The sequence below is a fragment of the Xiphophorus maculatus genome, chromosome 11 (assembly GCF_002775205.1).
Source record: "Xiphophorus maculatus strain JP 163 A chromosome 11, X_maculatus-5.0-male, whole genome shotgun sequence".
Classification (NCBI taxonomy): Eukaryota; Metazoa; Chordata; class Actinopteri; order Cyprinodontiformes; family Poeciliidae; genus Xiphophorus; species Xiphophorus maculatus.
Genome location: NC_036453.1, coordinates 31133077 through 31160008, shown reverse-complemented (window position 1 = coordinate 31160008; position 26932 = coordinate 31133077). Strand labels below are relative to the sequence as shown.

Genomic DNA, 26932 nt, shown 5'->3' with positions numbered 1-26932 from the left:
TTAAGTTTTCAAAATACAGCGTACATAAATCATACATAAGAGTATGAAGCATATACATATATATTTAATACATTACTGTATAAGAAAAATATACTCTTACCAATAAGACAATGAAAATAAAACATACAATAACTAAAAATTAAAAAAAAAATAAAAACAAGTCAGGGAAATTATCTAAATAACTGGTTACACTGCACTGATCACAATTTACGCTTTAGGATGGTACTACCTGTCCATAAAGGCACGGGTGGCAGCATCACGGTCAGTCTTAGACTGAGAACGATGGTCCAAAAACGGCTGCCAGATACTCCATCCATCCATCCATCCATTTTCTGTTCACCCTTGTCCCTAATGGGGTCGGGAGGGCTGCTGGTGCCCATCTCCAGCTACGTTCCGGGCGAGAGGCGGGGTACACCCTGGACAGGTCGCCAGTCTGTCGCAGGGCAGGCTGCCAGATACTACAGAACTTATTAGTGAAGCCCACAACATTATACCGCAGTTTCTCCAAATGAGGAATCTCAGTAAAATCACTTAACCACATTTTAAACTGAGGAACCTTGTCAGTTTTCCACAATCTTCATTTTACTTTCTTAGCTATTACCATTCCATACACGACAGTCGTTTGCATAGAAATGCTGCGGTTCCTAAGTGAAGAAGAATATCCAAACAATGCGATCTGGGGTTCTGGAACCATTGTGCATACTTACATACTTCAGAAAACAAGTTGAAGATGTCACACCAATATTGGAAGAGTTTGGGGCATGACCAGAACAAATGTGACAGGGAGCCATCAGCAGACTTGCATTTATCACATTTTGAAGATATTGAGGGGAATATTCTGTGCAATTAATTTTAGAATAGTGGAGTCTATGAAACACCTTGAACTGAATTAACTTTGCGTTACATTGATAGAACATGACCGGATCCTCCCAGACCTCACTCCCAATCTGCAAGCCCAGCTCCTCCTCCCACGCAGCCCTCAATGAGTTTGTGACTAAATTAATTCGCTCTGCAAAGATGCCAACAAAGCTTGAAATTATTATTTTTTGGATTCTGGAGAGCCCAACAGCATTTTGCATATCTAATTTTCTTCCGGAAGAGATACGAAATTCGGGATGTTAATTTGAACATAATTTCTAATTTGCAAATATCTGAAAAAATCTGCATCCAGAAGAAAGAAACAGTCCCTCAACATTGCAAATGAAGCAAACGTTTTGTTGATATACAATTTTTTCAGTGTAGTTAGGCCTTTCAGTCTCCAATTTTTAAATGATATATCCGATAGTGATGGGGGAAAAGCATGGTTACGGTAAACTGGGCCATGAACTGAGGTCTCCCGTAATCTACAGTAACTTCATTTGTTTCCATATTTTCAAACAATTTAAAGCAATCTAATTATTTACTCCACTATTTGTAGGAGATATTGGTGTTGAGACAAGAAGTGCCGGAAGAGAACTGTTTATAACACTACTTCTTTCAATAGCCACCCAACGGGGGAATTTGCAGACAGTTTTTGAGCATCACCTTCCTGCCAGTATACCAAGGCCCTTGCATTCGTCGCCCAACAATAGTGCTGAAAGCAGCGTAATCCTAATCTCTTGGTATATGGAGTCTCTGGCTACCGTAATAACAATCTATAGGAAACTTTTTTTTCTCCCTCATTCATAAAACGCCAAAATCGGGGACTTTTCCGGGGACGGCGTCAGCCGGGGACAGGCCATCTAAAACGGGGACTGTCCCCGGAAATCGGGGACGTCTGGTTACCCTAATGTAGCATCTTCCACCTCCTTAATCCGGTCGACGAGATTTAATAAATATGCCTGGGTCGAAGCGAGGGTTGCTTCAAGATCGTTAAATCTACCATTCATCGTCTTGCTCATGTTATTTATTGCAGCAAGGACGGTAGAGGATCCCGTATCCTGCTCACATGCTGGTTCAGCTTCTGTTGCGGTTGTCGCTTGCTAGCTAGCTAGCTAGCTCCAGCACGTGCTGCCCAGTTCGGAGCCTTATCTCTCTTCTTTCCTTTATCCGCCTTGGGTTTAGTCATCCTCAACGTCAAAACAGTTGGTCAGAGCCCGGGGAAGCCGAAATATGAGTGAAATATCAATGTAAATAAGAAATTACTTTTAAGTGGCGAGAAGCCAAAAACCCCCAAACAAAAACAAAAAAACACGTCTACTCCATGCGGTGCTCACTAGCGCCCTCCTCCCCCATGTCTCCTAATTGCAAGTAAAACTTTTGTATTTATTTGCAAAAAATGAGAAATGGTCAAAATAACAATAAAGATACAGTGTTTACAGACCCCTAATAACGCAAAGAAAAAAGAGGTCATATTCATTTAGAAACATCAATAATAATGTTTTAACTAAGGAAGAGTTCAGAAATCAATATTTGAGGTACAATAAGCTATTTTAAATATGTCTCCTATTCTACTAGGTTATGGTGTTCTATGGTAAAATTTTTATTTGCTATTGTGAGATGTATGTTATTAATTAATAAGTGGGACGCTAGGTATCATTTGCATATCAAAAACTAAAAGCAATGCAATAGGGTATCAGTTATTGCTGCAAACCAATCCGCCCTTGGGATATGAATAAAAACTGAACTAAAGTGGTTTATAAACTAACAAAAAGTATTTTAAAGTCTATTGTCTGAGCTACAGGAAGCCAGTGAAAGGACTTCAGAAGTGGGCTCTATCCTCCTGGTTTTAGTCAGAACGCCAGCAGCAGCTTTCTGGATCAGCTGCAACTGGAGGATTTATTTTTTTTAGGAAGACCTGTGATGTTGTAATGATCAATTTGATTAGAGAAAAACACATGGACGAATTTCTCAAGGTCTTGTTGAGACTTCAGTCCTTTAATCGTAGAAATGTTCTTTAGGTTACAAAAGGCTGACTTTTAAATTACCTTTATGTGTCTCTGAAGGTTCAAGTCTGACAGAAAAAATATTCTATAGGCTGTCAGTTAATATTAGGAAAGATTATATTTATTTAAAGACAGCAACACAAACACTTTCTAAATACTTACAGATTCCAGCTGATTTCTTGACTCTCTGTGAACATCCTGTTCTTTTTTGTTGAACACCTTTGTACCTGTACCATTCCTCTTCATTGCACATAAACCCATTCGTGGACTAAATTGTATTGATTTCTTTGCATGTGTGCATTACTTGGACTGCTACAAACATCTGATGCAAATTTCATGTCAATAGAAATATTAGAGATTGTGCTACTCAAACTCTAAAGTGTGGAAAAAAGAAACTGACAATCAAAATCTTAAATTTCAGATAGAAATTAAAGTTGAGTTTCATCATCAACAAGGTCTTGAGCAAGGCCAAAACATTTTTGTTTACAGACATATTTCATTAAGAATATGAAAAATATAATTACTAACATAAACATTGACCTGATAAATACTTATTGTACCTGCTACCAATTGTTAATCAGTTACTTACCTCATGCAAAACAAAATTTTCTGCATCATCGTTCATATTTTGAGAAAACTGACTCTCAAAATTCTTTTTTATTTTAATAGCAATCTAAGTTTGGAAGATACTTTTTGAGATGTTACAAAAACATGGCCAATATTTTAGGTTTAATTCCATTACGCCTTATTTATCTTTCCCTTGTCACAAAATCCAGATTGATTTTCTACAAATACTCATAAAGATCTTCTGTAAAGTACCGAGTTTCTGTTGCTGCAGTCTATTTAAAGCATGGGAAATTTAAGCCGAAACGTTCCAGACATAATTGAGGAAAAACCCTCAAAGCTGTTGACAATGGCAACACCGAACGAGGAAATATGAGAAGAGAGAAACAAAGGAAATTTACAACTATGTACAAGCAAATTAATTACATATCAAGACTAATCAAGAAATAAATATAAAAGCTATCACTGATAGCATTCCAAAGATAAAAGGAATAAGTATAATTTCAGGATGAATTAAAACATTTCATGTTGTTTTGTGTGTGCGTGTTTGTGTGTGTGTGTGTATGTGAGGGTGGAAAGGTGTTTGCATGTTTTAAACCAGTTTTTCTCCTCAGCTGATGCTGGTCCAGTTAAACTGGTTTTGTCCCAGGAAACTGAAGTTGGCGTTTCACTTCTGCTCTTCTAAAAAACATTAGAAACACAGCTACTCTGAATCCCTGATAGGTAATTTACGGCCTTTTCTTTTTGGTTATTCAGCACAAATATGATGTGCATCATAATAAATAAAACGTTTGGTAAAATGTGAGACCATTTTACCAAAGCAAGGCCAATTTTCTTAATTGGCCCTCAATCTCAATCTCTCTTAATTTAATCCTGCATTTTGTATCGTTCATTTATAGTTAAATGAAAATTGGTTTCACCTAAACAATCAAGAGAGACGATGGGAGTGGGGATGGATTATGTCACTTCTTTCTGTCACCCTCCTCCTCCTTCTTTCCCCAGTAGAATAGGTGTGGCACATGTACGCCTGACCAGTAGCACAGCGACAGACGCTCAGGTGACAGGAGAGAAGGCACTCGCTCACGTAGAGGGACATGTTGAGAAGGGGAGGGACAGTAACAGATGGAAATATCCTGTAAACAAATGAAGTACAGCTGAACTAAGACACACCTGGAACTTCACAAAAGGATACCAGAGGATAGCAGAGGAACCGAAACTGTCAGCAGTCTACGTTGAACACTCCAGATAAGTTCATGGTTAGAGGGGAAGGCATGTGAAAAAGGCAGCACATGTTGAGGACTGACAAAGATAGCAGAGAAGAGCAAGAGAGAGCGACACTAAAGGCAAAACAAGCACTGCAGGGATCAAGAGAGGCTCATCTTAAAGGTCTGAGAGGATTTTTCCAGCAGCTTCAAAGATCTTCCCATCATGGCCTCAATGGGGATGCAGCTGCTGGGCAGCATCCTGTGCCTCCTGGGCTGGGTTGGGGTCTTCACCAGCTGTGTGCTGCCTATGTGGAATGTGACTGCCTTCGTGGGCAGCTCCATTGTGACCTCTCAGATTATCTGGGAGGGCATCTGGATGACTTGTGTGGTTCAAAGCACAGGATATATGCAGTGCAAACCCTATGAGTCCCAGCTGGCTCTCAGCACCGACAAGCAGGCCGCCAGGACGCTCATGATCCTCGCCATCGCTACAGGCAGCATTGGCCTCATCCTGGCCTTCGTGGGTGGAAAATGCACCCGCTTCTTGGATGAAGAAGGAAGTGGTGCGAAGGAGAAAGTGGCCATAACAGCGGGGGTGGTGCTGATGATCACAGGGCTCCTCTGTTTGATCCCAACGGTGTGGGCGGCCACGACGGTGGTGAAGAACTTCTACAGCACATCCATAGATGCTCTGAAGATGGAGCTGGGAGCTTGCCTCTACATTGGCTGGGGGGCAGCGTTTCTGCTCATCCTGGGAGGGGGTCTGTTCATGAAGTCCTCTTGCCCAGGCAAAGCCCACGACACGGACAAGAGCCCCTCAGCTCGCTATGTGGTAGTCCGATCCTCTAATGGATCCTCCCGCGCTGGCTCCCGTCTCTCCAGGGTGCCGACGGCGCTGGCTCAACCCATCAAACGCATGTCGCCCAGGCCCCAAAGCTCTGGGGCGCCACCCTCCTATCCTCAGCTGTTCTCTAGGCTGGGATATGATGTCGAATCCCAGCAGAACGTGAGAGAGGATTCAGAGAGATCCTGGGCTCCATCGACAAAGTCTCAGATGAAAAGGTCCGAGTCGAGAAAGTCCGAACACAGCGACGCGCCATCAACAAAGTCTCAGTTGAAACGAGCTGAAATGGATGATGAAACTTTATCAGCTGCCAGTGAAAATGAAGATGCAGCAGCAAACCCAGAGAAAACATACCTGTAATATGAGCACTAGAAGAAGGAAGACTTCAGTTTACATTTAGTTTGCAGTTACTTAGTAGTTCAATGTTTTATAGATGATAATGTTTCATTTTGATATAATTATTATTTGTTGTGTTTAATGTGAAGGACGTTTATCAAAATGAAGGAGACAAAAATAAAATGTAACATTTTATGTGCGCATGTACTGATTGTCACAAGTAAAACAAGTGAAGTATGTACAACTTGTGATGAATGAACTTGTTTAACTTGAATTGTTGGTTTTAACTCGCCATGGTAATGTGAGATATTGCACTGCATCAACTGTTTTTTAGTGTTTTAATGCACTGAATAAATTTTTATGTAATACTTTACCTCAGGTTTTGGGGTTATTTTTTTACTTTATCTTTCAAATACATAGCAACTTGAATGACTATGATTCTTTTTACTTCTTTTTTATTACTTTATACACTTAAATGTGTTGAAATAAATGCTCTTCCTATTACACAACAAATGTTTCTGTAAATACTTTTCATCAAAGCATTTAATTGTGATTATATTTTTATTTTAGCATATAACAGAAAATCTATTGCCAATTTATTTTTCAATAAATGCAAAATGTGAACGAATATATTGTATATTGCTTTCTTACTAGTCATGACTAATTAAGGAATAAATGTCCAGGAGAATCACCTGGACTACCGGGCTTGCTTTGGTAATTACAAGCTTCTGGACAAACTGGTTTGACAGAGATCAAAACAAAATGTGTTTTGTTGAAGGAAGAAGAAGCGTGTTTGCAGAGAAAACGTCATTGAGTTTCAGTGAACAAGGTTTGGGTTTTGCTGATACAAATGAAAAGGATTATACAGACACAATGCATGTCTGTCGTCCAGAATGTCACAAATAAAGTTTGTTGTATTGACTGTGTTATGGAGATAAATTCATAAATAACCATGGGAATTTTTAGTTTTTATGGAAAAGTCAAATGACAAACTTTGAATAAACCATAACATAAACAGCCAGAGTTTATCTTTGCATTATTTATTTGTATTTATTAACTTAATTCTTTAAAAAAAATCTGATTTATGTGTTTGGTAAAGCTTGGATATAGTCACACCTCAGGGCTTCGAGGTTTAGCCAAACAATGCTTGTACAGTGACGCACTGGAGAACCATTTCTATAAAAAGGTGATGAAACAGTGACACCTGGTGGATGGGAAACATTTTGGTCTCTCCCGGATTTAAAAAAAAGAGTTTTGGCTTCACAGATTGTTGATACATCAAAAAAACAAACAAAAAAACCCACTACTTTAATGATATTAAAGCTTAATATTTACAGGTAATCTGTGAAATAAATCAAGCTAATCTGCCACCTCCCAGTGTTGCTATGGCAATCTGCAAAAGTGAACCGCTCGGTCAGAAACAACCAATCAGAGCCAGGAGGAGGATCTTAGTGCTGTCGATCATCCTCATGTACTTGTTGTAGGATGTGAATAGTTTTCGATATTAAAATTTTTTACAAATACTTAAATATTATTTAAATATTCAAAAATTTTATATTTAAAAGTTACAAAAGTTAAAAAGTACAATTTAATAATATATAAACAGTATAATTATATTTTATTCAAGTCTTAAGAGATCCTTTAGTAAAACAATATACCATTCATAGTGTTTACCTGCTCATCCTTTGCTGGATATTTTCAGCTGTTTTTGGGCGACATTCGGGTCGCACCCTGGACGGGTCACCAGGAAAAACATGCACACCTCTCAGGACAATTTAAAGATACAACGGTCCATGTTTTTGGACCGTTGGAGGAAGCCGGAGTACCCCGACAGAACGGATGCAAGCACAGGGAGAAACTCCATGCAGAAAGATCCTAACCTGGGATTTGAACCCACAACCTTCATCCTGCAAGGCAACAGTGATACCAACTGCATCATGCAACTCATAACAATTCAAAATAATGCGTTACAGTTTCTTATAGAGGTACACAACTCCAGATATGTAGCCGTCCTCCTTCTCTGATACAGCCCTCTCCCAGTCTTTGACCTCGGTGACCTCTAAACAAGTCCAGAGCTCCTCTTCCTCCATCTTCCTCAGCTCGCTGTCAAGGGCAGCTTTGTACTCCAAGTTATCCTGGTTACTTCTGGTTGTCATGCAAATGGAGCCACCTAGTGGAAGGATAAAACAGTGCAATGAAGAAATTACACATTTACCACAAGACAGAAGAAATTAGCTTAAAAAAGTAATAAATAAAATGATACTCTGACCTGATTTGGTGGCATTGCACAAGTGTCTGGCGATACCAATAGGGACCTGACCAGCACTTAACGCTCCAACAATTACAACCACATCAAAGCTGCCTGCAGGAGGTAAAGTGAAGCTCATCATCATACATTTAACAATTTTTAAAAAAGCTGTCCAGAATAATCAGAACTTAAATGTACAGAAGTCACAAGCAGTGAAAGTAGAAACCATCATAAAGGTCACAGAGATTAATGAGATGACAGGATGTTGGTTTAATTACCCCACTGTACGGGGAGAGGCTCCTCTCCCAGCAAGCACTGCTTCAAGTCCTGGTACAAGCCGCTCTCTCTCGCCCTGCCCAGCATGGCCTCGCTTCCATCCACACCCACAAAATGTTCAAACCCGAGTTTTTTCATCTGTTCAACAAAGACACATCTCTGTATCAGTCATACGACTGACAATGATAGCGACTCTGTCCTTAAACAAAGCTCTTAATTTCAAGTTTTAGTTATGGTACGACTACCATAACCATACCTAGTTTTGTAAAATAAAAACTATTAAAAAAAAAAATTACATTTTCTTAGTATCGAAAGATGTATTTATCTTTTAAAAATATATTTGTATATTTTTAATATAAAAAACTATGTTGAATATTAAAAATGTTTTTTTTATATTTTTAATATAAAAATATATTTTCAAATATAGAAATATATTTAATCTAAAAAATACAAAGACATATTTATAATCTTAAAGATATATAAATATACATATTTTTATATTTACAAAATATATAAAAAATATATACATGTATTTTTTATAAATTAAAAAACATCAACATTTAAAAATTTTTGAAATATTAAAAAAATTTATATTTAAATTAGTTAAATATTAAAAAAATGTAAAATGCAATAACCCAGTTGCATTCATATTTACACCTCTACACTAATGCTTAACTTAGGATTCAATTTAAGCATTCAGTGCTCTGTGGTCGTAATCTATTGGCATTCCCTTTAAAGCTGCAGCAGGTAACTTTGATAAAAAATATTTTTTTACATATTTGTTGAAGGTGTTACCTTGTCATGGTTTTAAGGTATGAAACAGATGATCTGTGAAGAAATCGGGATTTCTGTCTTCACTCAATGCTACTAACTAGAGATAACTAGAAACAACCAATCACAGCCATAGCGCTGTCAATCACAATTTCATGTGGCGCTGATGATCTTTCTCTCCCTTCGCTCCTTGATCTCTGCTACTGCTACAGATTTTCACATAAGCAGATCCTGTTGTGAATGCTCAGGGTAGTTAGCATAGCCACCGATGATAGCAAATAACGTTAAGTCATTTCTCTGCCAGAAGCACATTTAGCAGCAAGTACACAAGGTTTACTGAAAGCGCTAAGACCCTCCTTCTGGCTCTGATTGGTTGTTTGTTTTGTCGGAAGTGATGCATGTTTTAGACCTGGAGGAGATCGATCTTTTCACAGATTATCTGTCTCATAACAAACATTGTGACAGTTTTAACAAATATGTAAAAACATATTTATATAAAAGTAATATACTACTGCTACTGTGCCCACTTTTTCTTGTTTTTCTCAGAGTGAATGAATATCTCTAGTCTACAGCTCTTTCCGAGTGACCCCGCTGATTTACTCCAGATTTAGCTCTGGACTATCAAGAAGAGTGAATGCCAAATTGATTCAAAAAGGTGCTTCAACAAAACTGGCCTTTAACTGGGATGTGTAGATTTGTTAATAACACTTATCTCTCTGTCTGTCTATCTGATCAGTGTAGCTGCTACTCACGTGTTTGGCCACCAGTCCGGTACCACATGCCACATCCAGCACGACGGCTGCCTCTCGCACGTTGCTGAAATGGGACGAGATGCAGTCTGCTGCCAGACTTGGTGCACGGTAATCCAAAACGGCCACATCCTGTTTATAATATGGTAAAAACTGAAACAAAAGCCGTTTTCTTTGATCTCCCAGTTCCACGTTTACGAGAAAACACTGTTTTAAGATGTAGAAAAATTTGTTTAAAGGAATACACTGAGCTCAGTAGAGTTAAACAGTGTTTTGATTGAGCAAATTATGCAACGTAAGGTTCAGAACGTTGCAGAAATGATTAAAATGGCATGCTACAAAATCAAATTATTCACCAAATATTAAACAAATTACTTTGTGAGTCTGTGTCAATTATGACTTAAAATGTTGGTGTTTATCTGGCTGATTTTCTTTTTGGCTCAAGTTGTCTTTATGTGATAGTGAAGTGACAGGAAAGCGCGTTGTGAGAAACGATGAAGACATGCAGCAAAGGTCAACGAGTCGGGACTTGAACCCATGACGGCCGAGTCGAGCACTGAGGCCTCAAATAAAGGTCACCAGTGAAGCAAAGTGAAAACCTTTGTCATTTTACTAACATAGATTGGAATTTTGCACCAAATGTAAAATTAAAGTTTAGTAGGTGTAAAAGAAACTTTGGCTTACTGAGGAAATGTCTTTCACATGTAGCAACTAACGGAAACATAGAAGATTAGCATCAAAAGAAAACAAAAAAAACACTTTATTTGCCACTTTTCTTTAAATAACTGTTCATTAATCTTAATTTTAGCATTTAGTTTGTCATTGCTATTAAACCTGGAATAAGAAAATAAACCCACCACATGTGTCTTTTCTCACCTGATCGTAGTTTTCTGCCCAGCGGTTGTAGAAGCTGACCTTCTCTTCTGATGTGGTGCTTTTATGAGCTGACAAGATAACAGCTTTTACGCTTTCAAATGTGTTACTGTCAGCAGACATTATACAAAAACCTGTCACTAATAATAAAAAAGAGAAACACAATTAATGAACATCATTAATATATTCAACATTAACATAATTCCACTTTATCTTTAAACAACTGCTGGAGATAACAATTTCCCTGATATTTAAATGAATGTCATACTGTTTTGGTTACCACCACCGAGATTTACGAGGAATGATTACGTTTCAAAACTACTAATGTGTTATATCGCAACAACATGACGGATTAATGTTACAATCAGCAGCTTCTGATGATGTGCAAATAAACCACAATTAAATATGCAGTAGCAAACAATTACCGCCACACCTGCAATGAGTAGCTGTCAGCCATTTTCAGCTTGCTATAGTCCCAGCATGACTCAATTGAATAGAATATATTATAACATAAATGGCAATAAATGAATAGAAATATGATTTATTATCCCATAGTGGGGGAACTCAAGTATACCAGCAGCAAGTTAAAGACAAGTGGAAGCTTGCACATTCACACAATGGTAGAGAATACAAAAATAAGAATAAGTGACAAATTTTCAGCTTAAGAAAAGTAATGTACCTTTTTAATCAATAAATGTGTAACAGAGGAGGGTACATTAAAGAAATAACAAAACAGTAAAACTCTTCTGTATTCAAACAAAAGCTCCTACAAAATATCGACTACATGAAATGTATTCTTTATTCTGCCTTTCCAATAAACATTAGTATAACTGCAATAATCAAGGTTATAGAAAAAGGCCTATTTGTTGTTTTTGCAACACATGAAAACAATTGCAACATAATGTAAATTTTTCTTTAAAATGATCGTCTAAGTAATATGAAACCATTGTATTTTGATTCAAGGTGATCATAAAATGGGAACTTCATATTGGCTCGTCATACTGAAAAACAACTTCTCTTGACTGAGTAAAACAAAACACATTTAAACCATAATGTTGTCTTCTTTCTTGTGTAGTGATATGTAAAGCCCTCTTCTATTTTGTATAAAAATACTTTTTACCAAAACTAACCTCGTTGTTTGGTTATTGTTACTTACTCGCAGGTTGCAGTGAACTGCACCAGGAAGCGAGTTGAATAGACTATGGATAATCTTTTCCCTCAGTAAAAACTCTCAGGATCTGAGGCGTTTAATTACAACTTGCTATTCCAAATATCCACAAGTCTTTGCTAGAATTTACATTTTAAACTCTTAGAATACGTCTTCTTTCTTCATAAATATTCCTATAAATAAACTCATGACCAAAGTAGTTTTTTGCTTCGGAGTTTTCTTCTACATCTAGTGATGTTTCAGTGTAAAGTTAATATTTCCGATAGCATTGAAGCAGACACAGGCGCAGTGGCGTTCCTGACTGTTGTTCATGTTCCTACCTGTAGAGCGACTGGGAGTCAAAACAAAAATCTTCTGGAAACTCCTTATGATTTTGAACAGTCTGCTAACAAGCTAAACACGTAGCACCCGACAGCTTTAGCAAGTTTTTTGTCTAACTTTAGGAACAAATATATCAGATACATGTCCACTATGGAGGTTTCGCAAAAGTTTCGCTGTTTTTATAACTTGTTATGGACGATGTTTGTGTCTTAACTGTGAGAAAAAGTAGCAGTTTTAGTGAGGAAAGTTAGCTTAGCACTGGTCGCTCCAACACAAACACAAAAGCCCATCCTCCCCTCAGCCTTGCTGGACGGGTTCAAGTTTAACTCTGCTCCCTGGTAATTAGGCCTCATCTATACGTTTAATGCCTTATATTTTCAACTCAAAGTAGCTCTCCTTCTGTGTGAAATCGACAGAAAATATTAGTTTTCGAGGCGTATTATGTGGGTTATTGATATGAATTGTTTTAGATGTGCTTTTACACTGTATCGAGGTGTGATTTACTTATGCTTCCTTAAATGCATCTCATCATTTCCACAGTTCTCCAATCTGGAAACGCTATCAAAATGTCGATACTTGGACTGAAGAAGAAACAACCCAAGACTTTCAAAGTTAAAGTCGTCACTATGGATGCAGAGATGGAGTTCAGCTGTGAGGTTAGGATTTCTTTCTACGACTTCTTTTTGTCTGTCTCTATGTTTAATTGTACACCCCACACAAAAGCAGCAAATTAAAGAAAGACGAGAAACAAAAACATTCGTATAGGATAAAAATGTTGTATATATAATCTAATAACTTTATCCAGCTGAACAGAAACAAAACAGAAATTATCTTTGGACCTAAAGAGGAGTGATCTAGTCGGCACACATCTTCAGTTATTACAAGTAAAACTAGTGATCAGGCCCGAAATCTGTCAAAAACACATAAAGACAGTTACAAAGTCAGCCTTCTGTCACCTGACTTACATTTCCAGGATTAATGTACCAAAAAGAGAGAAACTCATTCATATGTTCATCTGTTGTCGCATTGATAACTGGCACAGTGTCTTCACAGGTCTACCTAAAAAGAAGCCGCATTCAGCTTCTATGCACCACAAATCTGGGACAAACTTCCAGAAAACTGCTAAACAGCCGAAACACTGAGTTCCTGTAAATCAAGACTAAAGCCCACCTGCTTTGAGTTACTTTTGAGCCATAATGAATGGAAAATTGACCAAATTATTTTATGTGTATTGATGATTTTAATGTTGGCACAAATTTAAACATAATGTCTGTTACTGGGTTCACAACTGGTGACTGTATTTAAGATGTCTTTATGATTTCATAAAAAAGCACTATGACCTGCTAAATAAACTTGATGGATTTATTGATTGATGTAGAAGTGTTTTCACAATTTCTTCTTGGTCCTGCTAAGCAAGGTTTGTTTATCTGGACACATTTTGTTTAACATGACTCTCCAAAATGTTTTTTATAAAACCTACTATAATTATTTATTTACATTTTTAAATTAAAGAACACCTTTTAATGCTGGTTTTAGGTTTAATACATATTCTTCAATGGAATAGTCAGTTGAAAAAATGATGTCAATAAAAGCAAGTACTTTGAAGCCTATTGACAAAGAATAAGGTATTTTAAAATCAAAATGTTTCTCACCTTTAATGTAATTGTAAAAACATCGTCAAAACCTTAAAATGTTGCTCAATTCTTCAGTATTTTTGGATCTAAAGAGGTCCAGGTTTCAGACTGATGTTATAGACTAATACAAAATAGCACAAAAATAAATAGGAAGGAAAGTTATACATTGTTTAATTTGATTTATTTTTGATCAGACAACTGTAGCACATATATGTCCTCTCTCCCCCGAGGAATGTTTTATTGAACAATCTCTTTTTTCATAATTAGAGAGCAATTTTTCCCCATTTTTCTTTCCACAATAGCACTAATTTCACCTGTTTTGGATCTAATTTGCGGTTAGGATTTCTTTTTCCATGTTTGCTGCTTCCTTCCTCAAGTCTCAATATAATACATTCAGGTTTGTGGTTCTAAGAAAAGGTTAGCATTAATCCTTTTGCACTGCACAGTGTCGGTCATGAGCACAGAAGTATCCACTTAAACACAAAATTGAAAAGAGACGAGCAATCTTGTTGCAATAAAAAATGAAGCATACCTCCATGACTTATAATCTTCTTGGAAGCGTATTAGTCAAATTGTTTTTGCAGACTTCTTCTGACTCATCTCGTTTTGTGATCAATTAAAGATGGAAGTTCACAGTCTGACAATGAGCTGTATCTGGCTGGAAGATACAAACATCTGTCTGCTGTTTGGAAAGAAAGAAGGGAATAAAACATCATCCACTGTTTTTCTGCTGCTTCATCACTTGAAAAAATATTCTGTTAGTTTTTATTTATCCATCATATTTTAAGTTGAACTCTAAGATGTAGATTATAAAAATGCCACTTCATGTTAGGTTATTATTTACAAGTTCAGGACGACGTAACATTTGATTAGTCATAAATAAGAAATATTTTTCTGCTAATGATTAGTCCAAGGAAGAAATGCCACCTACTACTGCAAACGGATGTGCAGTAAACTAGATTGTGGTATCTATGCTTAAAGCAAATCAGACAATAAGTTTTCTGCCTGACAGAGGAAGAAGAAGTCACTCATCTGGACCAGGGGCCTCTTGCACAAAGGAGTGTGCACTTTTCACACTAAAACTTGGCGTACAGAAAAGTGCGACGCACAAAATAATTCGGATGTATAGATCTGTGCGCACGCATGTGGCCGCGCACCTTTCCTTTAACCTTTATCCTAATTTGCAGAAAATAGAGCGCAGCTGTTGCTCCGCCCTGTCGCCTCCATAAATACATATATACAGTAAATTAGTATAAATACCTGGAAGTCTGTGAAGCAATAACCATGGCAACATCCTTGTTGTAGCAGTATAAGTATAATAATTATACATATTATTTAAGGGGTGCTTTCAGGGAACATAAGGTAACCTAACAAAAATAAAATAATACATTTTAAATAAAGAAAAAAATCCAAATAATATAAAAAAAAGAAATTAAAGAGATCGTGCAAATGCCTGTTTGAACAGCAGAGCGTTCAGCCGGGATTTAAAGCCTGACAGATTTAAAGCCCGACAGAGTCATTTGAGTGGGGAAACTGGACATTTATTATAAATAGTGGAATCATGTGCATAAGTTGTACATTTACAGAATAGAGGTGCTTTCTGTCCAGAAAGGCTCATTCACAAAGCTGGCGGCTCCACTGAAGGATGGCTGCAGCTGGACCGGTACCGGTACCGCACGGCTCTTTCTATAAGTTCTGCTCAGAGCTCCAGGATAATCAGAGTCCGGATTAATCTAAACACTAATAAACCATCATCAACATTTCCCAGCAGATCAATACGATCAATCGCTTTGAATCCCTCCACTGGCGATGTTCTCCATCAGAGCCAAAGCGCTCCACAGGTAGCGACTCACCTTTATGCAGCTACTTAAAAACGTGTGATTGGCTACACACCTCCATCACCTTAAAAATGTACGAAACAAATATATAAAATAATAAAAATACAACAATCACTTAGGAATGTAAGAATAATTGGAAATAGTTAAAGAGATATTTATTTAAGCAAAAAGACCAGAGACAAGGTCAAAGATTCATATTTTTGTGAATGTTAATAAAACTGAAACTTAAACAAATTCATTTTACTTTCTTTTTTTTTACTGTTGTGACTTTAACCCTTTAATTTTGATCAATTTAATTTAATTTAACGTGTTAAACTTTTTAAATTTAGTTTATTGCATTTTTTTTTACACACAAAGGTTATGTAAGCCGGCACCTTCGTCTTGTGTTTCTGGCACGTCTGTAAACAAATGCTAATATACTGGCCACATTTCTTAAGAAGACAAGAATGATTAGGTGGTTCTTGAAACGTTTGAAAGCTGAATGGACTTTGCAGAAACTTGTTGGGTGAATAACCTAAATGACGAAGACAATAAATATCTTTGTTGTTGAGCTCATATGTCTATTTAGTCAATAATTTAGCAGCCAAAAGCGTTTTTGAATAACTTGTTTTATCATTTGATTCAAATGCAATTAATTAATTATAGATCTTTATTTTATGTTTGTTTTTTTTTAAAGCAAATAGGCAATAAATTAAAATTTTTTAACTGAGATGGTTGATATTTAAAGTCAAATGTGCTTGGTATCTTAACTCCCAAGTATTTATCTGTTTAAGTGATGATTCCACTTATTATTATACTTTTTTGGAATCCTGCTATAAATGTTTTGTTAAAAGCAGAAACAAGAAAAACGTTTAATATAAATTCAAGTGTTATACCTAAAGGTTCCTGCAGGGGGCAGAAGTGCCACTTGAAAACCTCAGAAAAGCAACTGCAGGAAAACGGTTTTAACGTGGCTCTGTTTGCCTCAGGTAAAATGGAAAGGTAAAGATTTGTTTGACCTGGTGTGTCGCACCGTCGGTTTGAGGGAGACCTGGTTCTTTGGACTCAGATACACGGTGAAGGACACCTACGCCTGGCTTAAACAGGAGAAACGGGTGAGTGAAGCACTTCATCCGCAAGAATAAAGTCTGACAGTAGCTGCTACTTCTAATGAAAATTATTGATTGATTATTTGAGCCCAGTGTTGTTACATTTTTTCCTCTTAATGTCTTTTTTCCCAACAAGGTTCTGGATCAGGAGGTTCCCAAGGATTCCCCCATAACGTTTCACTTTCTAGCGAAATTCTTCCCTGAGAAAGTTGAGGAAGAACTGGTCCAAGAAATCACCCAGCACCTATTTTTCTTACAGGTAGCAACAAAAATATAATGCATTTTGTGTATTTTTGTGCAAGCTGCCATAAACTTGGTGTGAAACTCTTATTTTCAGGTGAAAAAACAGATACTAGATGAAGAGATATTCTGTTCCCCTGAAGCTTCAGTGCTTTTGGCCTCTTATGCTGTCCAGGCAAAGGTAGGAGGACAATGCAAAGCTACAGGCATTATTTTTAAATTTCAGATATTTTGAGACATAAACCATAATGGCTCTACGCTGATGATCAGTTAGCAAATTTAAAGTTTTTTTGAATGTTGTATCTTATCTACTAAGGTTAAAAATTATATATAAACAAAAGCTTAAAGGTATATAAATACTCCAACTTATTGGGTAAATAATATTCTTTAGCAAGTTTCATTTGTAACACACAAATTCCCACTAAATTGGTAGATTTTATATAAAGTGTTTTTTTAAGATTTAGCTTTTAAGCACATCGTCAGTATGGGTGAGATTAACTAAGGCAATGTCAGCGTTGTGGTCACTTTTTCACAGAATCGAAAGGGCAGAGAAATAAATATTATATATTGTTTATATTGTGATGAAGTGTTTTTACACTGCAGAAATGTTTTTATTGTCAACATTCTTTGAAACCAGGAGCTGGAGTTGTGAATTAGTAAATTGCTTCTCTTTGTGCAGATCCTGTCTATGTCCATTTACTGAAGCTTAAGTTTTGCTGATAAAGAATCAAATCTAAAAACAAAAATAAAACAAAAAAACCCAGCTGCATGCTTGACAACATTTATGTTTTCTTTGCAGCTAAATAATGCAGCATTTAGCTGCAATTACAAATAAGCGTCTGTTTAATTGTTAGAGAAGAAGCTTGTTGATAGGTACAAAAAGCAAAGCATAAGATTAAGGTGCAACTTATAGGATATTATTAAAGTAAGTATAAATAATTTGGACTGTATACGTGGATTAGAAGAAACTACACAGGAAATTTAAATCAGTTTAATCAGTTCTTGTTTTAAAAATTATTTTAAGTTGTTTTTGTATCATCATTACATCCTGGAATTATTAAAAGGTCAAAAATTACTGAATGAATGGTATAAACGGCTAACCCACATGTGTCAAACTTAAGGCCTGGGGGCCAAATCTGGCCCGCCGTAGCTTTTTATGTGGCCCTCTAGACTCCACATTACATCAATAAGTCCTTCCAGTTTTTCACAAATCTGTAAAATTCACACAAAATCAACAAATCTCCATATTTTTTTCTGATTTTACTGCAAATCTTATCAAAATTGGTCAAAAACGTTGTGTTTAGTGACTTCTGCCGCAGTCTCACTTGTTATCAAGTTATAGTCCGTGACCGATACAGCGATTAATTAAAAGGCACTTTAACATCATTCATACATTTCTTAATTGGCACCACAAAATCTACAATTTTGATTGCAGAAAAATAGCTATTTATTGATAGTTTAACAGTTTTAATTGGTTTTATCAATACATTCTGGCACAACCGGCCCTTAAAGAACATTCAGATTTTTGATATGGCCCAAAATAAAAATGAGTTTGATACCCCCGGTCTAACCTAAATAAATAGATAAGTATTTTCTGTTTTAATTTAGATATAGTAATATGGCTAAAAGCCACATTAATGCTTTTTTTCCTTATTTCTTAATGTCCATCCCAGTACGGGGACTATGATCCAAACTTTCACAAGCCGGGTTTCCTTGCACAAGATGAACTGTTGCCAAAAAGGGTAAGCATGCTAAGCTAAGCTACGTCCAAACGTCAGTGAAAGCAGGTTAATTTGTTAGATTCCTGATTGTTTTTCATGGGAACGTCTCAGGTTCTGATGCAGTACCAAATGACTGCGGACATGTGGGAGGAGAAGATCACAGCCTGGTACGCCGAACACAGAGGCATCGCCAGGTACGGCTGACTTCCTTTAGATGAACAACAATTTACTAAAAGTTTGGGTTTTAATTTCATTGCCTGAGTGATATTCTTCTTTCTGCTCAGAGACGAAGCAGAGATGGAATACCTGAAGATTGCCCAAGACCTCGAAATGTACGGTGTTAGCTACTATGCCATTACTGTGAGTGTTGATGACTGTAGCACTATTAAAACGGTCCACAGCGCTATGAAAAGTACTTACCTTTAATATTGTTTAATGTACAGCAAAATAAGAGAGACACAGACCTTTTACTGGGTGTGGACGCTCAGGGTCTCCATATCTACAACCCCAACAACAAACTGAACCCAAACAAGTCTTTCCCCTGGAGCGGGATCCGGAATATCTCCTACAGCGAGAAGGAGGTGAGTCCAGACAGTTTTAATCAGGTTTAGTAGGTTTAAAGAAATAACTTTGACACTTTTAATAAATTTTGTCACATTACTACCACAACATGGTGCTCAACTGCAGTGGTAGGAAAACAAAAAGTCATTTTTAATTTGTTTTGGAATATTTTGTTGCGATTACAGCTGCACAACCTTTCAAAACTATATAGTTGGTTGTTTACCCATTTTTCTTTGCAAAATACCTCAAATTTTGCTAGATTGGATAGAGATCTGTGAACACTAACTCTGAAGATTTACTATGGATTCTTAATTAGATCTCAGGCGAGGCTTTGACTAGGACTTTGTAAAAAATTAAAATGCTTCAATCTAAACCACTCCATTGCAGCTCAGGGTGTTTGATTAGAGTCGTTCCGCTAGAATAGGGATGTCAAAATGACTTTTATTTGGGCCATTTCAAGGTTATGAATGTTCTTAAAGGGCCGGTTGTGGTAAAATGTATTGATGAAACTCACTAATAAACCTCTAAAATATGAATAAATAGCCGGCTGTGCAATCGATAAGTCCTTGTTAAAGTTAAATAAAACTGAACATCATTACATTAATGTAATTTGGCAGGACACAAGAGAAAATTACATAAAAAAAGATTATAGCCAGGGGAAAAATACAGGATTTCTGGCTTTAGTCTGATGAGGTCAAAAGTCAGAATTCTGAGAATTTTGACTTCTTTTTTTTTTTATTTTGAATTTATTTCTTATGGAGCGTTCACACAAAAGCGTTACATGCGTCAGAAATGTGTTTGACGCGTGTGCACTTTGAATGCAGACGTCTTGACATTTCACTCTACTCATAGCGTTTCTCACGTCTGGTTTACATTCAAAGGTTATGTGGATGCGCGTCAATGGCGCGTCAAGGGTGAGTCAAGGGCGCGTCAAGGACGCGTCAAGGGCGCGTCGGCTCTTGCTGTTGTTTTCCGTTGGACATTTTGGACCCTTAAAATGCTCAAAAAGCTCCAAACGGTTCAACTCGCGGCAGTTGATCGAAACGCACCGCACCGGGCCTCGACGCGCCTCCACATGGACTTTGAATGTAAACCAGACACGCCTGACGGTGAGAACGCACCATTCGGATTTTGACTTTATTCTCAGAATTTGAACCTTTTTGTTTTCCAGACAGTTTCTCAGACTTTCGAAGACTAAAGTCAGAATAATTCTGGTGAATTCTGAAAATGAAAAGAGAATTCTAAGAAATAAATTCTGAATTAGTTTTCTTGTGGCCCTGCTCCTCTTCCGTTGAAAACTGCTTTCATTGAATTGGTAAAATATTATTTAAGCATACATCAGTAAAAATCTAATTCTGAGTTTTTACTTCAGAAGCTAGGATTACGCTAGGAGAGTTTTTGTTCCTACTAAGAAAAATAACCGAGCCTCCCTTCTTGCAGTTCACAATTAAACCTCTAGATAAGAAGAAAGATGTCTTCAAGTTCTACTCATCTCAGCTGCGTGTCAACAAGCTGGTAGTTTTTTATTTTTATTTTTAGCTAAATCATTTATCTGTGTTGGCAGTGAATGATCTTGCTGCTTTCTTTGTGTTTCAGATCCTGCAGCTGTGCATCGGAAACCACGATCTGTTCATGAGGAGGAGGAAGGTGGACTCCATCGAAGTGCAGCAGATGAAGGCTCAGGCCAAAGAGGAGAAGGCCCGCAAGAAGGTTGGTGTGGAAAAATACAGATTTTAATTTAAACATTTTTAAACGTCTGGATGGAGGAATAGGAAAAGAAATGTGTGATTCCAGATTTTATTCTTGCTTTTTTTCTCTATTTGCTTGTTCGTCTTTCTGCTTTTCCTTAATTTGTTTTTTTCTTCCTCCTTTCCTTCCTTGTTCTTGTCATTCCTGCTGTCTTTCCTCTTGTTTTTCTGTCTTTTTCTCAGCACTACCCTTTCTTTCTTCCTTCCTGTAATCTTCTCTTATGTTTACCTGTATTTTAATGCTCACTTCTTTCCTTCCTCCTTTTCTTCTTCCTTTCTTAGTCTCCTCTTCCTTACTTGGTTCATTCTTTCCTTAATAAATTCTTTAGTTTTTCCTCTCCACCGTCTTTTATTTGTTGTTCTTTCCTTTAATCCCTTTTTCTGTTGCTATATTTTTTATTCTCTCCCTCATGCAGATTTTGTCGGTTTTGTATTAAAAACTTATATCAACAGAAATATCTCCTCTAAATTCACTGTAAATGTTTGTGTTTATAATTTAAAAATGGTCCAAATCACTGGTGTGCACTGATTTACTCAAATCAGTGAGTAAATCTGTGATTTGAGTCCAGGATAAGCACTGGATTTTGACTTGAAAAATGTTCAAATTGTGACAGTCCACTGCGTTCGGTTGTTTTTAATTCTGAGTCTTTCATTTCTCTCCTTCATCTAGATGGAGCGTCAGATCCTGGCTCGGGAAAAGCAGATGAGAGAGGATGCAGAGCGGGCGAAAGAGGAGATGGAGCGAAGACTTTTCCAGCTGCAGGATGAGGCGCGGCTCGCTAACGAGGCGCTGGTGAGATCGCCAATGTTTCAGACTCAAACTATGCGTGAACGAGCCCAATGGTTAAAAATCACATTCCTGAATCATGATTAATATTTCCTGTCTTCATTTGTTCGTCCCAATCCAGCTGCGGTCTGAGGAGACGGCAGACCTGCTGGCAGAAAAGGCCCAGATTGCTGAGGAGGAGGCTAAGCTTCTGGCTCACAAAGCTGCAGAGGCTGAGCAGGAGCGACAGAGGTTAGAGGTCACAGCCATGAAGACCAAGGAGGAGAAACGCCTGATGGAGCAGAAGATGAGGGAGGCGGAGCAGCTGGCTGTAAAGCTGGTGGAGCAGTCTGAGAGGAGGTGTGAAATTATCTTCACTATTGCTACTCTGAGTGTTTTGCTGTAATTAATTACTGCTTTCTTCATGGCTTTTCTGCACATGTACCATTTATTACATGCTTGTATCTATTTATTTACAAAAGATGAAGTGGCAGGATAAATTACCTTAACAAATCATGAACGAAACTGTCCTAATTAAAGCCTAATCACAGATATTAGCTCCTGGTGTCTCTTTATAAGCTTCAGTTTTAAATGAATAAGCTTGTTGAAGCCTGTAGTTGTGCTTTGTTTATATTTCTGGGGAAAATAACATCTTTTAACACAGATTGTAGCAAATCTATGCACCACAAACGGTTTTATTTCCTAAAAAGTAATCTACGGCAGATTTAAGAGATACTATGAATTGTCTGGATGAATTTTGTACAGACAATAACTCCACAAAGTTCTTAAGATCTTGATCAGTAGCTGCTTTAATAATCCATGATGTGTCACAAACTAACCGAACTGAAAACTAACCGCACCGCCTTTGTGTTAATGTTTTATTAAATCTGCGATTTTAGACACAAAACTACAAATATTTAGTTTTATAGCATTATGTACATGTTTTTTATATTATTATTATTATTATTATTATTATTATTATTATTATTATTATTATTATTATTATTATTATTATTATTATTTTGAGTGAAATCAGATTTTGTTTTCCAGGAGTTTAGATAAATTAACTTAACAACTCATGAAAGAAATTCTGCGTTTGTGCAGCAATTTTTTTTATTTGTGCTGCATTTTAGTATCAAATATTTGTGCTGCTTTTAGTTTCAAGATATTAATAAAAAATTTTAGGTCTAAAGGTCAACCAGTCCCCCCACATTACTCAGATCAAACAAAATTGGTATCAAATTTTTGTGCTGGTTTGTGCAGTAAAAATGTTAATATGTGTCGCCATCATTTTTAAAGAGATCATTGCAAAAGTTTCCAGAGGTCATCAGAGGTCGACCAGCCGCCCCGCTCACATTTACAAAATCAGACAAATTTGGTCTCAATCATTTCAGCTTCATGTGTGCAGCAAAACATTTAGTTTGTGCTGCGTCTCCTTTCAAGACATTGAAGATCATCTCTGCAAATTTCTTTATTAATATCTTTAAAATGATCGCGGCACAAACAAAAATCTTTGCCGCACAAACGTTTGACAGCGATTTTGTTAGATTTGAAGAAGGTGGCAGTAGAGGCAACTTAATTTTTTCCAACTTAATAAATATATTCAAGCTAACACTAAAATTAATAAACCATTATACTGGAATTAATCTGGATTTTATTTTAAGGTTTTTATTTTTACGAGGGGAACCAAAAAGATTAGCTGAGCGGATTTAGTGATCTGTCAGTGCTTAACAAAGCAATCGTCTGTTTCCAGGCTGAAAGAAGCAGATCACCTAAAGCAGGACCTGACAGAAGCAAAGGATGCTGAGCGAAGAGCCAAGCAGAAGCTCCTGGAGATCACCAAAACAACATACCCTGTACTGCGCTAATGATGCACTTTTTATGCCGTTTTCACATTAATTCTCTCTTCTTTGTTGATGTTCTTTTGTTTTCTTTTGAAGGTTATTACTTAGCTCTTCTGAGATATCAGAGTGCACTTCTTTTAGTAGTTGATGCCTTTGATTAGCTGTTCTGTTTTTGTGGCTATTTATGAAATTATAAAATGAAGACAGTCTGACTCATCAGATTTTAAAAAATGACAGAAAGAGGGAGGAAAAAATAAATTGTGTGTAAAGACTATTAATACTTAAACATAAACAAATAGGGTTTTTACAAAAACACAAAATCTTATCAAGTATTTTTGTCTAGTTTCTAGTGCAAAATATATTTGTCCACTTGAAGTAAGACAAAATTAACTGAGAAGTAACTTTTCAGCAAGATATAAGAAATTATTTCATGTAAATAATTTCTAAATATTGATGAAAAATTACTTAATCCATTGGCAAATTATTACATGGGAAAAATGTCGTGTTATAAGTGAGTTTATCTGCCAGTGGATCTAGTAATTTTCCATCAATACTAAGGAATAATTTACTTGAAACAAGCTCCTGTATCTTGCTGAAAACTTACTTGTAAGTTTGTTTTTCTTATTTCAAGTGTAATAAGATATTTGCACTAAAAACTAGACAAAAAAAACACCTAGCAAGAGAAAGAATGAGAAGAAATAAATCAATGTTTTGAGAAAAAATATAGTAAAAAATAGCGCAGGAATAAGAGAACTGTTTTCATTTGCATTCAGGATAAATGTAGCATATGCTAGCACGATAGTTTTCACATTAAGAAAGTATGTTGACATGTGTTTGTGTCCTTCAGCTCATAGCTGCGTACTCTGCTCCGCCTGCTCCTCCCGAAGCAGCCGACTTCAGCTATGATTCATCGTCGTCACGCCTCGACTTCAAGGACTCAGACATGAAGAGGCTGTCCATGGAGATCGAGAGAGAGCGGTGAGGCGGCGAGCCAAACACACGCTTCACCTGTTATTTAGGAGACGACTCGGCTCTGTTTGCTGATGCTGCTGTGCGTTCACACAGGCTGGAGTACATGGAGAAGAGCAAACACCTGCAGGACCAGCTGAAGGAGCTGAAGTCGGAGATTGAGTCTCTGAAGCTGGAGGAGCAGCAGCAGCAGCAGCAGCAGGCCAGCATGTACAGCCTCCCCGGAGAGGCCAGAGGTTACGTCCCCGAACCTGCATACTTACCTCACAGCAACGTGAGTTCACTCTGATTATCGGTGTCGTGGAGGATTTCACTGTTGGAATGTTTAGGAAAGTAAATGAGCAAAATAAACTATCAAATGTTTTTCCTGTCTTGCTATTTTCTAAAATAGCGGTGCGCCCATAAATCCGCGCACATTTTCTTAATTTTGGGACATCGGTGATCGGTCGATGCTTGCATGTGAAGCCAATCATATTTTTGCTATATTTAGCACATTTCATCCAAAACGTATTGGTATCAATCAAAATTGGGATCGTCAGGTCAGGCTTTTTGAAGATTGGTAATCGGCTATCATTCAGAAAACTGCAGTCGGTATACTCCTATTGTAAGCTGTTTTTTAAATGAATCTCTATGAATATAGAGAACAGAGTTCCTACACAGTTAGGAAAATATAATTTTTCTGGAAAAAACATTACATTTTTACGCCATACATGTATAAACTCAGTTTTCTATTTATTGAATGAATGCAAAAAAAAAATTAAAGGGTTTCTCCTGACCAGCAGAAGGCTAAAGGAGATTTTACTTCAAAATCTCTTTTAAACAATATTTTATTTTAAATGACTATGCCTTATAGTTTAACATACACAACATCTATGGTGTAAAAGGCAAATAAAAATGGCACTAAGAGGTCCAGTCTAAGGAAAACTAGTTCTAAGTTACATTAAAACATGTTTTGCTATTAGGAATCAACCTTTACAGTATGAGGAAGTTTCCTTTTCAGCTGCAGATGCATATTGTAAACATGCTTTTAGGTTATTAAAAACCTTAAGATTGAAACTTAAAACAATATATTTACATATAATAAAAACCTCCTGAATTAATGTTTTCACACAGCTGTTTTGTTTTTCTTAGTTTTTCTCACAGATTGTTTGTGTTTCTGTCTTGATTTGCAGCGAAACTCAGCCTACATGTCTCAGATGGCCTTCTTTGAAGAAGTGTGATCGCTGCGCTTCCAGATGAGAAAAAAGGGCATCTGCAGCTGTGAATTTGCCTTTCTTCTGTTATATCGTACCTGACTGAGAGCAGCAGCAGACAGACACCTGCCACCGCTCTGTTTGCCTTGGAAAGACTTTGAATCTGTCCTTCAGCAAACAGACACTCCTTGCTGTGCTGCAGCAACTTCAAATTTCTGTTACATGCAACAAAAAAAACAATAGTGACACAAAGGTCATTAATCCTGGATGTGGGACGGAAGTTTTAAGTGTTTTGCAACAGCTTTAGATGATCAAATGCAGAGGGATAAGCCATAAAATTATGACTATCTTCCTGAGACTGAGTCAGTTGATCAGTTTGTACTTTGGAAATGTGGAAAACAGAATATGAGGGTCTTATGGTACGTAACAGTGCGACCTTAAGAAATCAGGGGAACACTACTATGAGGGAGTAATTTAAAAGTGTAGGTTTGTAATGTCTACTGTTCCAGGTAGAAGCTAACATACACTCAAAAAGTGAAACATAAACTAGATTTTAACTGTTTTCTGTTCTGACTAGATATTTAACTACACCTCTTATCAGAGATGGAAAAATTCATTTAATTTTTCCTTTTAAGTGTAGCTTATTAAAGCTGTAAGCGTTCTTGTAAAAACATAAAAACTAGTATTTTTGTCTAGTTTCTAGTGCAAATATCTTTATCCACCTGAAATAAGACAAAACTAACTTAGAAGTAACTTTTCAGCAAGATACAGGAACTTGTTTTAACTCATTGATATTGATGAAAAAGTACTTGTTTCATTGGCAGATTATTTCACGTATAACACAGGACAAAGTGTTTTATTTTCTCGTCAATATTAAGGAATTATTGACTTAAAGCAAATTCAGATTTTTTGCCGAAAAGTTTACTTGTAAGTTAGTTTTTATTATTTCAAGTGTACTGAGATATTTTCACTAGAAACTAGAAAAAAACACTTGGCAGGATTTTGTGTTTTTGCAATGTGTCCAGTTCAAACCCAGTTTTGATTTGCGTTTGGATCATAATATTCCACCACTCACCTCTGTCTAAGTTTCATACATAATACTCGATTATTT

At 36.8% G+C, this 26932-nt stretch overlaps 3 protein-coding genes across 6 annotated transcripts; 2 read left to right on the top strand and 1 right to left on the bottom strand.

The window, feature by feature from the left end:
* The first annotated feature begins 4455 nt into the window (after positions 1–4455).
* LOC102229376 (claudin-4-like) lies at positions 4456–6992 on the top strand. Its single transcript, XM_005813083.2, has one exon. It carries the CDS (start codon positions 4857–4859, stop codon positions 5835–5837), a length of 981 nt encoding a protein of 326 aa, XP_005813140.1. The 5' UTR covers positions 4456–4856; the 3' UTR covers positions 5838–6992.
* A 422-nt stretch (positions 6993–7414) lies between these two features.
* mettl27 (methyltransferase like 27) lies at positions 7415–11947 on the bottom strand. 3 transcript variants are annotated; one of them, XM_023341626.1, is made up of 7 exons: positions 11887–11947; positions 10734–10870; positions 10542–10568; positions 9861–9989; positions 8340–8475; positions 8083–8175; positions 7415–7983 (listed from the first exon to the last, which is right to left on the bottom strand). In XM_023341626.1, coding segments are annotated over exons 1-7 (726 nt in total). In that variant the 5' UTR covers positions 11888–11947; the 3' UTR covers positions 7415–7780. The 3 variants fall into 3 exon arrangements, with proteins under 3 accessions (XP_023197394.1, XP_023197395.1, XP_005813149.2); XM_023341627.1 differs by having other exon boundaries at positions 11861–11911; XM_005813092.2 differs by lacking the exon at positions 10542–10568.
* A 290-nt stretch (positions 11948–12237) lies between these two features.
* Positions 12238–26558, top strand: LOC102229117 (merlin-like). 2 transcript variants are annotated; one of them, XM_023341663.1, is made up of 17 exons: positions 12238–12557; positions 12760–12875; positions 16660–16785; positions 16916–17038; positions 17117–17200; positions 18693–18761; positions 18852–18934; positions 19025–19100; positions 19184–19321; positions 20742–20816; positions 20898–21011; positions 21720–21842; positions 21958–22175; positions 23569–23671; positions 24507–24637; positions 24725–24902; positions 25801–25848. In XM_023341663.1, the coding sequence occupies exons 2-17, from the start codon at positions 12786–12788 to the stop codon at positions 25846–25848; spliced, it is 1779 nt and encodes a 592-aa protein (XP_023197431.1). In that variant the 5' UTR covers positions 12238–12557; positions 12760–12785. The 2 variants fall into 2 exon arrangements, with proteins under 2 accessions (XP_023197431.1, XP_005813139.1); XM_005813082.2 differs by lacking the exon at positions 12238–12557 and having other exon boundaries at positions 12786–12875; positions 25801–26558.
* Positions 26559–26932: the final 374 nt, after the last annotated feature.